Source organism: Sus scrofa, chromosome 8 (genome assembly GCF_054392235.1).
Source record: "Sus scrofa isolate SSC_HxYL_T2T_F1_AM1 chromosome 8, Sscrofa_HxYL_maternal_Yorkshire_Landrace_v2.0, whole genome shotgun sequence".
NCBI classification, from domain to species: Eukaryota; Metazoa; Chordata; class Mammalia; order Artiodactyla; family Suidae; genus Sus; species Sus scrofa.
This window is the reverse complement of record NC_139390.1, coordinates 126,888,716-126,901,399: the sequence shown is the minus strand read 5'-3', so window position 1 is coordinate 126,901,399 and position 12,684 is coordinate 126,888,716. Positions and strand designations below refer to the sequence as shown.

General features: G+C 42.5%; 1 protein-coding gene across 3 annotated transcripts in view; it reads right to left on the bottom strand.

Moving 5' to 3' along the window:
• Nucleotides 1-12,684, bottom strand: part of LOC146401033 (uncharacterized) — a 102,673-nt gene that overhangs the window by 47,638 nt on the left and 42,351 nt on the right. For 2 of the 3 annotated variants that reach the window (XR_014813321.1, XM_084973331.1), the window contains 2 exons: nucleotides 12,030-12,227; nucleotides 8,934-9,034 (listed from right to left, as the gene is read on the bottom strand). Coding sequence is in view for 2 of the 3 variants with exons in the window: in XM_084973331.1 (XP_084829457.1) it covers nucleotides 8,960-9,034; nucleotides 12,030-12,227 (273 nt within the window). In the remaining variant the exon portion in view is untranslated. Of the gene's footprint in view, nucleotides 1-6,970; nucleotides 9,035-12,029; nucleotides 12,228-12,684 lie in introns of those variants that run through there. The other variant, XM_084973333.1, reaches the window with a different exon arrangement.

Here is a 12,684-nt window from a genome sequence, read left to right as displayed (position 1 = left end):
CAAAGTTGGCAGAAGAGAAAATGGGAAAAAGTCTCTTTAGCAAGTGGTGCTGGGAAAATGTGACAGCTGCATGTAAATCAATGAAACTAGAACACACCCTTACACCATACACAAAAATAAACTCAAAATGCTTTAAAGACTTAAGCATGAGATAAGATACCATGAAACTACTGGAAGCGAACATCGGTGAAACATTCTTTGATATCAACCATTCACATGTTTTCTTAGATCAGTCTCCCAAAGAAATAGAAATAAAAACAAAAATAAACCAGTGGGACCTAATCAAACTTACCTACAGAAAGAGAGAAAAATAGTTTCAAATGATGCAACCAACAAGGACTTCAATATATACAAACAACTCTTATAACTCAACAGCAAAAAACAAACAAGTCAATTGAAAAGTGGGCAGAAGAACTAAACAGACATTTTTTCAAAGAAGACATACAGATGGCCAACAGGCACATGAAAAAATGCTCTCCATCACTAATTATTAGAGAAATGCAAATCAAAACTACAATGAGGTACCAACTCACTCTGGTCAGAATGGCTATCATTAGTAAGTCTACAAATAACAAATGCTGGAGAGAGTGTGGAGAAAAGGGAACCCCCCTACACTGTTGGTGAGAATGTAAATTGGTACAACCACTACGGAAAACAGTAAGGAGGTACCTCAGAAAACGAAATATAGAACTACCATATGATCTAGCAATCCCACTCCTGGGCATATATTCAGACAAGCTTTCATTCAAATAAGATACATGCACCGGTATGTTCACAAGATCCAAGACATGGAAATAATCTAAATGTCCAGCAGATGAATGGATTAAGAAGATGTGGTACATATACACAATGGAATCCATAAAAAAGAACAAAATAATGCTATTTGCAGCAACATGGATGGAACTAGAGACTCTCATACTAAGTGAAGCAAGTCAGAAGGAGAAACACAAATAGTGCTATGATGTCACTTATATCTGGAAACTAATATACAGCACAAATGAACCTTCCCACAGAAAAGAAACAAATTCATAGACATGGAGAACAGACTTGTGGTTGCCAAGAGGAAGGGGGAAGGAGTGGGCTGGACTAGGAGTTTGGGATGAGTAGATGCAAACTATTGCATTTGGAATGGATAAGCAATGAGATTCTGCTGTGTAGCCCAAGGAACTCTATCTGATCACCTGTGATGGAATATGATGGGGGATAATGTGAAAAAAAAAAAAGAATATATATATGACTGGGTCACTTTGCTGTATGGCAGAAATTGACAGAGCATTGTAAATCAACTATAATAAAATAATTAAAAAAAAAGAAATACTGATTACTCTGTAGGATATGAGGCTTCTAAGCTGATGGTTGCCATACTCTCCTAGGAGGATTCTGGTTCCCTTGCACCTAAAAGTCACTTGAAGAACAAAGAGAACAGCTGTTGGATGGCTGTGTAAATTGCTATGACTGGTCCTACTAAAGAAGAAAGCCTAATGTTCCCCCCACTAGATGCTGAGTTTCCTCTTCAAGCAATATCTTTCTAAGTAAACTGGTTCAAGGTATAGTATATTCCTTTCTTGTAAGACTGATGTTTAGTTAGGAGAACCCCTGGTGGGCATTCCAGCATGTAACAGATGCTCAATAAATGTTTACTGAATAAAAAAAAATAGCATTATCCTTTATGTGCTACCAAATAACATAACAATTTAGCGAGAAGACCATCTTTGGAGAAAGCTGTGTTCTGAGCCCTATCTCTTCTCTAACTTCTGCAAGGGAGGGTGGATGGGGATTGTCTTTAACTTCAAGACCAAAGTGGGACTCAGAAAGCTCAGGGTGTTACTCCGCTGCTGGAGTTTTAGTGGACAGAAGTCTGTCTCTCACTAGGCAAATCTAGAGGATGAGAGAGGAACTGACTAACTGCTTTGGTGGCACAGCCAGAGGTGTGTCTGTTGCTTGCACTCCCAAGATTTAGCTAGGCAGAGCTTGTGCAAGGGTTTTCCATGGACCATGGATGCTGAGAGAGAAAGAGAGAGTGAGAGCAAGAGCCACAGACACACAGAATGGGGGTGGGGAGGGGGAGGGAGAGAGAGAGGGATAGAATTTTTAGCATCCCAGTGGGGACATCCAGGGAGCCAGAGACCCTAGCAGTGAGAAGAAAGAAGTAGATCTGAGATTCCCAAGGGTTGATGAAGAAAAATTAAGTGAGAACCCAGATGAGAGATTTATAAGCCAGGTCAAGGTAACTGCAAGTCGGGGTCCCCCAGGAATGCGTATCTATGGAGAGCTCATGAGCATCCCCATAAGACAGTTTGTTTTAATGTCTACCAGGCCCCGGAGGTCCAAAGCCAACTCAAGATCGTGCTGATCCAAGTCACATATTTCTTGTCTTCTTTCATTTCCTCTCTGTCCTCTAACTCCTAGCTGCTCAGAGTGTGGTCCTAGGACAAGTAGCCTCCCTTTTGGGAGACAGTTAGAAATGCCAACACTCAGACCCCACCCTGACCTATGGAATCGCCTACATTTTAATAAGACCTCCAGGTAACAAGCAGACACATCAGCATTTGAGGAGCAGTAAGCCAAGCTGGGGTTCACAGACCTGTAGGAGTGTGTGGGGGAAGCTTCCTGGGAATGAGAAAAGTGAAACCTCACTCCCCAACTTGAGGTCGAGCCTTCCTCACCGAACATATCGTGGAGGGGAAGGTGGAGACAAAAGCAAAGCGGCATTTTCTAAATCCCTCGTGTTGTGCTTGTTCAAAATACTAGGGCATTTACGTCAGGCTGGTTTCTTTCTTTTCTTTCTCCATTTAGAATAGCTGTTTCTCAGAGTGTGGTCTGCTTCAAAATCACTGGGGCTGCTTGTGCTCCAGAGCTGATGGGCTGGATCCTAGCTGGGGGCGTGCTTTTAATAAGCACCCTGAGGGGACTCCTTTGGACACTAACACTTAAGATGATTCACCTAGCATTCCTTGGGTCCCCAAACTTTGCCCTGATCCTGCTACTCTTTTCTCACCCCACTATCTCATCAACATCAGTCCAGGAGAGAGGGCGAGACTGATGAGGGAGGAAGGGGAGGGTAAATTCTATCCTGTTGCCAGGTAAGACCTTTCCCCTCAATCCTGTCCCTCTCTTCCCATCTCTGGCTTTGTGCACACAGTACCCCATCTTTTGGCCCAGCCCACCTGAGCTGCCTATCTCTCAACCCTCTAGTGTTCTTAATGCAGACTAGGGGAGCTCGGCGTGGAAATGGAATTTTATGTGGAGGGTGGAGCTGGAGTTGCTGGAGGTCAGAGCCCTCCGCCACCCCGGCAGAGGAGGTGGGGGTGCCGGCGTGCTTTCAAGTCCTGTTAAGTCTCTGAATGACTTTTGTTGTAGAAACTGAGTGTTCCTAGTTATACTTAATATCAAGTATGTGGGCTGGTCTGAGAAGAAGACACATTGATAATGGTTTGTAGAAAACCCATGAGAGTTTGACTCATGAATCTGGAGAGCAACCCATTTGTACACTGGGCACGGCTTATGTCACTGTTTGTCTAAGCTTGCAGCTAAGAGTGTCTTCACTGCAATTCCCACTGTGCTTGGCGATAACGAACCTGACTAGTATCCATGAGGATGCAGGTTCGATCCCTGGCCATGATTAGTGGGTTAAGGATCTGGCATTACCGTGAGCTATGGTGTAGGTCACAGATGCGGCTTAGATCCTGTGTGGCCGTGGCTGTGGTGTAGGTTGGCAGCTACAGCTCCAATTCGATCCCTAAGGATGCCTTCACTCACAGACTCCTTGGCATGTAAGAAGCTCACAGACATCTCAGTAACACCTGAAGATGCCTTTGTTACCAGCATGCACCGTCCCCGAATATTATATCTGTTGCATTAGATTCATCAGAAAGAACAACGTGTCATAAAAAGTGTATTTTAGGTTTCAAGGGCAATTCTGATTTTTAAATGGGATTCCAAAAATCAAATGCCTTTTCAGTAATTTGTTTTTGTTTCCAGTAGGTTTTGTGATATTTCTTCCGCTGTGGAGGACCTGGGAGGTGGAGGCTGGAGGAAGGTAATGAGCACAACGAGAGCCTTGTCAGGTGGGGCCTAAGCTCCTCCTGGGAATAGTTTAACCAGAGAATTTGACTCCACAGGCTGCACGTTTCAGAGGGATTACAGCAGACCTGGTTGCTGTCAGGGAAAAAGCAAAATGCAGAGTGGTGTCGAAGCCTCGGTGCCAAGACTGTCTTGCTGCAGACATGAAATAGAGATTACAAAGGAGGAAAATGTCATTTTCACAGACTTACAACAGGACTTGAGAGGGCTTCTTGGTGTCTTAAAAAAATTCTTTTTTTATAAGCAACTCATATTCACAGGGAGGGAAAGCTACTTCCTCTAAGATGCTAGAAAAATAATTGCTCACCGATGAAGGCTTATTCATATATCCTACAGAGAGCCGCGTATGAAATCTGGGAAGAAGCAATTCAGAAATCTTGGTTTTGGAAACTGTGATGGTTCTTACATGTGATGGAAACATGGATACTGAGTCTGAAAACAGTGTGTTATGGAAATGTAACAATGTGCTTCGATATTGATGAAATTATTTCACCAAAGCAATGTAGTTTAGTGGAAGAGATATGCATTTTAGAATCAGGCAGAGATGGGTACAAATTCTGCTTTGCCCACTCAAGCGTTCTTGGGCAAATCCTTAGATGTCTATTAGGTTTTCTCATCCAACAATGGAAATAGAAGTAGCTACCTCACAGGGCTACCGTGAAGACGAGACGATGTAGAAACACCCAAGACATGTTTGCACACAGCGGGGCTCAATAATGTGTGTTTAATACATCTGCTATTTTGCTTTCCACTCTGATGCCACTTTCATGTACGTTAAAAGTCTTTTTTTTTTTTCAAATCGAAATCAGTTCACTGTGATAAAAATACGAATGTTTAAAGTAAGTACAGAATGTAATTTATGATGGGGACCCACTTTGATGGGCTAAGGAGGTATATTTATTTTGTATTTCCTACTGACTGCATGTCTTGCATGTCTCCACAACGTGGTATGAGAAGGCATAGGACATAAAAGAATGAGGAAACTTCCACAAATTGTATGTGCATCTAAAAATAAAATGTCATGAAAAGGAAGACTAAGAAATACTAGATTGAATGAAAGCTCGATGAGCTGGTTGATTGATTGCTCCCAGCTCTCTTTTCTTTCTTCAAATAAAGCCAATTGCATTGCTTTTTGTTCTGAGGAATTTGCTGCTAATCTGTACAGAAAAATTAGGAAGAAATAAACAATAGCCACATGGGGTAGATGACAAGGATCAGAACGTGGTTCTTTAAACTTGGATCTTTACACCCAGGTCTGGGGATCCCGACTCCCTGCTGAGATAGGTAAATGGAAAGCCTCTTTGCACTGTTTTTCTAGCTTCCAGAGTATATTGAAACTTACAAACAAGTCTTCCAAGGTCTCCATTCTGCCCATCTGACCACCTCTGCCACACAGATGAATTCCTCCTCAACAGCTTGTCTTTCCTGGCCAGGAGATACCAGCAACATCTCCTGAACAACAGTAGGAGGCTCCTGGTCTCAGCTGCAGAACTTCTAGTGTTGGTTACAACTGTGCCATTGTGTCCACTTCTGCCCCTGATATCTGTATGAATCTCATAATATTCATTTTTTTATTTTTTATTTTTTTATTACTTAACAAATATATTTAAGGTTGTACAATGATCATCGCAATCCAATTTTATAGGCTTTCCATCCCACACGCCCAGCGCATCCCCCCCACCTCAAAACTGTCTCCTCTGGAAACCATAAGTTCTTCAAAGTCTGTGAGTCAGTATCTGTTCTGCAAAGAAGTTCAGTCTGTCCTCTTTTCAGATTCCACATGTCAGTGACAGCATTTGATGTAATATTCATTTTTCACTTTAGAGAAGTTTGGCTTATATGTTGAAATATATTTATTTAAGAAAACGTTATCACTTACCTCTGTGGTGACTTTTTACTATGTCAGCTTTATTAAACTGAAACTGTTTTCAAGAATCCTCTTGGATGTATGTTTCAGTGCTAGAGTTGTCCAGCAGAGAAATTTGCATGGTATTGGGAAGACAGAACAGAAGCATGGCCATCTTTTTTTAGGCTCTGAAACTTGGTGTAGGGTGCCAGGCACTGCAGCAGCCTGTGAATGTTGTCACCGATCTTCTGGCTTACTGTGGTGGCCAGGGGAGCAGCACCTGGGCCTGCAGCTTCTCCAGCTCTTGCTGAAGCATCTACTGCAGCTTCTCTGGGTGGGCACTGGTGCTGCTTCTGCAGGCCACCTGTGTCACTGAGGCTGGAGGTGGGGAGGCAGATGCAGGCTCCTGTTTACCTTATGCTCCCCTGCTCCACACCCAGCTTTTCTCCTCTACTGTTCCAGCTTCCCTATTGCAGTGCCAGGCCCCATATCAGAGGCAGACCACGGGCTTCTTTATCTTACATCACTCACTGTGGTTCTGCTTCTCTAGGGGACCCATGACCCACACAGCCTGCATACGCCAGAAGGCTTTGGGGTTTTAAAATGATGAGCCAAAGAAGTACTGACCTTTCTTTACAGAGCTTAAGAGTTAGGTTTAGGATATTATTATTATTATTGTTATGCAAAAGGAGTAACATATGGTGTTTTTAACTTTCTTTTCTCTTTTTTTTTTTATTTATTTTTTTTTGTCTTTTTGCCATTTCCTAGGGCTGCTCCTGCGGCACATGGAGGTTCCCAGGCTAGGGGTCGAATCGGAGCTGTAGCCGCCGGCCTACGCCAGAGCCACAGCGACGTGGGATCCGAGCCGCGTCTGCAACCTACGCCACAGCTCACGGCAACACCAGATCCTTAACCCACTGAGCAAGGCCAGGGATCGAACCCATAACCTCATGGTTCCTAGTCGGATTCGTTAACCACTGAGCCACGATGGGAACTCCTCTTTCTTTTTTTTTTTTAAATTATTATTATTATTATTATTAATTTTATGGCTGCATCTGTGGCATATGGATGTTCCCAGGCCAGGGACTGAATCCCAGTGCAGCTGCAATCCATGCCACAGTGGTGGCAATGCCAGATCCTTTAACCCACTGTACTGGGCCTGGGATTGAACCTGCACCTCTGCGGCAACCTGAGCCACTGCAGCTGGATTCTTAGCCTACTGCACCACAGTGGGAACACCAGTGTTTTTAATTTTCAATCAGACTGAGGACTCTTTAACAATATATTTTATACATTTAAAATTTTTTTCAAGGATTTTTCTTCTTATTTAATCACTGTCATGAGATCTTTGCAGATGCAAAGAAGACTAAGAGGGGGGTTTAAGGCTTCTTTTAGGCTAAACAGAGGTTTCAGGCAACTCCTACCCAAAGGTCATATGATTTGCAAGTGGTAGATATTTAATCTTTGGGTTCATATTCTAGCACTTGTTTATGTGCAATAGTTATGAAAATTAATCAATTTCTTAGTTCCGTGGAACAAATATTATTATCACTTGGGTCTCTACCAAAATATTTACCAATCCAGAGAATTACATAAATCTAATAGGATTCTTGGCACCATGCAGAAAATCACATGGGATTTTTCAGTTTTCAAACAGCTATCTTGATGCTCAGTAGATGTGACCATAGAAATATGAACAAATAAAATGTCTTGATGACCTCTCCTCTGACCCTAAGCTTCGCCTAATAGGCACGTACAGTTTCACTTTTAGATCATGCCTTCCCATGGAGATACTGAGATTTCATTTCCAATCTAACTACACAGAGGCAGATCTGGAGTGACAGACACTTCTGCAGTATGCCATCTAGATGGAATCTGACAAAAAGTGACTGTCACAATAGTTCAGTTCCAGAGCCTAAGAACTGCTGAGTGGGTCAGACCAGTTATCCAGCTAGCAGTGTACTGTGTCTCCTAAAAGCGGGGCCTCTGCCCGTTGTGACAGCATTCCTTAAGGGTTGGGGCACACATCCATCGTCTTTAACCTGTTCTTTAAGGTTTTTTTAAATAATCATAATATATGCTGGTTTGTAAAATTAGGCTTTATAGAAGTGTGTGGAGAAAAAAAGAAGTCTCCTCCACCACCCCATTCTCTCTATCTTACTCCCCAGAGTTCTGCCCTCAAAAAGTAACACCTATGTATACCATATATATATGTTCATATGGAACAAATGATCCTAGCTACAGAAAAGAAACAAACCACAGACTTGGAGAACAGACTTGTGGTTGCCAAGGGGGAGAGGCAGGGAGTGGGATGGACTGGGAGTTTGGGGTTAATAGATGCAAACTACTGCATTTGGAGTGAATAAACAATGAGATCTTGCTGTATAGCTCAGGGAACTATAGCTAGTCACTTGTGATGGAATATGATGGAGGATAATGTGAGAAAAATAATGAATATATACAGGTATGACTGGGTCACTTCGCTGTACAGCAGAAGTTGACAGAATATTGTAAATCAACTATAATAGGAAAAATAAAAATCTTTAAAAAACATATACATTCAGGAAGTATTTACTGAATGCTTTTTTTTTTTTTTTTTTTTTTTCTTTTTAGGGTCACACCCACAGCATATGTAACCTTCCAGGCTAGCGGCTGAATAGGAGCTGCAGCTGCCAGCCAACACTACAGCCACAGCAACACCAGATCCAAGCTGTATCTGTGACCTATACCGTAGCTTGTGGCAACACCAGATCCTTAACCCACTGAGCAAGGCCAGGGATTGAATGCACATCCTCACGGATACTAGTTGAGTCCTAAACCCGCTGAGCTTCAATGGGAACTCCTGATTGCCTTCTAATTATCAGGCACTATTCTCAATCTTGGAATTACGGCAATGAACACCACTGACCAAAAAATTCATTTAGTCTATGTCCTCATCTGTTCAGGCTGCTATGACAAATTACCACAGATGAGATGACTTAAATAACGAACATTTATTACTCACAGTTCTGGAGGCTGGGAAGTCCAAGATCAAGGCATCACAAGATTTGGTGTCTGGTGAGGGCCTGCTTCCTGGTTTGCAGATGGCTGTCTTCTCATTGCATCCTTGCAGTGTGAAGAGCAGAGAGGAAGCAAGCTTTGGTTTCCTGTCTTACAAGGACACTGATCTCATTCATGAGGGCTCCACCCTCATGACCTAATCACCTCCCCAATGCCCCACTTCCTAATACTATCACATGGGGGTTAAGACTTCAATATATGAAGAGTGGTAACGAACCCAATTAGTATCCACAAGGATGCACGTTTGATCCCTGGCCCTGCTCAATGGGTTAAGGATCTGGCATTGCCACGAGCTGTGGTGCCTTTTGCAGAACCAGCTCAGATCTGATCTGGTGCTGCTGTTGCTGTGGCTTTAGCTTGGCCAGCAGGTGCAGCTCTGATGTGACCCCTAGCCTGGAAACGTCCATAGGTTGCAGGTGTGGCCCTAAAAAGACAAAAAAAAGAAAAAAATTTCAAGCTATGATTTTTTTTTGGGGGGGGGGAGTACAAACATTCACTCCAGAACAGTTTACATTTAGCCCATGGTAATATTTACACATGTTAGTTAGGGTGGGTTAACACATGTAACACATAGACCCCAAATATTTAATAGCTCTGAATTACAGAGATGTATGTCTTGCATAGTTAACATGATTGGGCTGTGAACAGTCACTGAGGCACTCAAGAAGATGGAGGTTCTCCGACCTTTAAGAGATGTATTCCAAATTTGCAGAACAGTGGTCTTTATCCTGGGCAGCCGGATGAGGTCATGGAGGAGAGCAGGGGGGAGGTTTTTTATGGGTTTACTTGTGAGTAGAGCATAGCACCTCCATTCACATTTCATTGGCTAGAACTCTATGACCTCAGCACACCATTTACCACCTGTGTGACCTTGGGAAACTTACTTAACATCTCTGTGCCTCAGTTCTTTATGTATAACACACAGATAACAAGAGTATCTACTCCTAGGGCTGTGGTGTTAACTAAAGGGTATAATGCATATTCCTTCCTTTTGAACAGCTCCTGTTGCAAAGAGCTCAATACCATTGGCTGGAGAAGTGGTCTCCTTGCGTGTCAGGAAGAAGGGAATAAGCATTTTAGTGAGAAGTTAGCTGTTCTGATCAACAAATCCAACCTTTTTCCTTTACACAAATGGGATTAAATTTTAACTACTTTTCTGAAACATTCTAAAAATCTTATTATGTCCTTAATATTCTTCCATGTTAGAGCTATAGACCTTCCTCCCATTTTAACAGCTGCTCAGCATTTGCCTTCATTCTCCATGGACATATCATATTATATTTAACTCACTGATGAATATCCTTGTTCACTGATTGTGACTGTGGTGTATATGCATGCTGTGTGCTCTGTATTCTTGCCAGTGAAGACCCTAACTTGCACTGTCGCATCCCCTGCACATATTTGGCTATCCAACCCAGGAAAACCACTCTAGTCCTTTGTGGGGTCTTCTCATGGTTTTGAATTATAAGTCTAGTCTTACCATTCTTACATTGTCTACTATAAGCAAAAATGGGGGAAAAGCTGTTTTCAAAAGCTTTTTCTTTAGGGAAAAATAGTTCAATTTTTAAGGAAATAATATTAGTAATATACAATATTAGTAGTAAGACAGCACTTATTCTGTCTGCTTTATTTCTAAAAACAATCTTCTTAAAAAATATCATTATCTTCATTTAACAGATAAAGAAACTACAGATCACAGAATTTAAGTGAATTGTCTCCGGTCAACTTCGTGGGAGAAGTTTATGGGGGAGTTGCTACCTGGACTTAATCGAGCCTAATTCCACAATCCCTTTTCTATGTGAGTCAGTCTCCAGAAGAGGAAAACCATTGTTCCTTAGGACTCATTCTGCCAGTAAATGGGATCAGAGCTTGAACTGACAAGCTGGGTTTTTGCTGCAGCCTTAAGTGCTCCGTTGGTTTTACCTTCTTCCCAGCTGGGCCAGGAGCCCTGCTCTGTGCTAGGCCAGCCCTCAGCACTCTGGGACTTCTCCCCATTTTTCCCACTCTCTTCAGATGGCCTCTTCCTTTTGCCAGAACTGGGCTTCTATGCCTGTGGTCTGCAGGGAACCTGCATGCAAATCACCCGGGGCCCCAGTTAAAAATGTGCTTTCTTGGCTTTGGGGATTGGATCCAGGATTCTGCATTTTAAACGAGCTCCCTAGGTATTTCTATGCACAGTAAGATTTAAGAACCACTTTACTTAGCTTTTTGCAGGGAAGGACTGTCTTATTCATTGCTCTTTCTAGGGGGCCTGATATTCATTAAACACGCTAATTATTTCTTAAGGAATCTAATGAACCAGGCTGTGGTTCTCAAACAAAACCAGGTGCACAGTGTTCATCTCTGTAGCCTTGGCACCTACCATGTATTTGGAGCATTGCAGGAACTCAATATTGTAAACGAAGTTTTAAATAAATGGGTAAATGGCAAGGAAATGAAAGAGATTGTGATAATTTTCAATGTGCTGATTCTGTGACTTTGGGCAGGTCCCAAAACCTCTTTGAACCTGAATTTCCACATAAAAGAGATGGGATAATAATACTCATGCCTATATCACGCAGGTCATTGTGGATAACAAATCCGTAAGTGAAATTTCACATATAAATCATTTACCACGACATCTGGAGTAGAGCAACTGCTGAATAAAATGGAATCCACTGTAATGATAACAGTAATAACAATGCCTGCAAAAACGCTCTATAGGGTGTTTCCCTGGTGGTCTAGTGGTTAGGACTCGGTGCTTTCACCACTGAGGCCTGGGTTCGATCGCTGGTCTCAGAATTGAGATTCCACATCAAGCTTACGCACTCTGTGGCCAAAATAAAATAAAAGAAAAGAAAATAAAAATAAAGAAAAAACATTAAAAAAATGTTCTATAAAGCACCGTGGTGCAGATATCAAGCCCTCTGATTATTCTCGTTTTGTGCTTAATCAGGCAGACTGTGTAGACAATTGAACTTTGCCCATAAAATAGGAACAGCAGCAGGAGGTGTTTGATGTATAGAAGGGCTCAGAGAAAGATAGGGGAGTTGCGACTTACTTCCTGTGTGGTCCAGGGGAGGAGGCTGTGCATCAGGGCCACGTCTTCAGGCTGGCTTCCCTGACAAGCTCTTGGGAGCGCTGGCATCCTTCCTTGAGGGAGCAGCTGCCTGCTCAGGTGATGCTGCTCAGGTCCGGAAGGGAAGGGGCTGATGAGAGCACACAAGACCCGACAAGTAATCGCCATCAGCTTCCTGCCCTGAAGTGAAAATCAAACACAAATGTTACATGTGAGGAAGTCAATTTCAGGCCTTGCTTTTTGATATTTTTCCAGTTTAGGGTTTTATCATCCTTCTGCTGACAAATCGTATTTTGATCCACTTCAAAGAACTTTTCCATTAAAGTAACAATAACCAGGGCTAAAGGGAAGCCTTGTGTCAGCCACACACTTGCAAGGCTGCTGTGTGGGTCTGCACGGAAGACGTCAAGTCTAATGGATTTCATTTCTTTAAGTAAGCAACATGTTTTCAGGCTAGTATTTAGAGGTTTGGGAAGCTGACAAAATTGTCTGAAGGAAGAAAATGGCACCGGACATTTTTCAGCTTCAAGTGGAGTCCTATAGCTGAGGAGATGCTTCCCCATCAAAATTAGTGGGAAAAAAATGGCCATTTACTGGCCATCAATCATCAAAAAAGTTAAGCAAATTCCTCCAATCA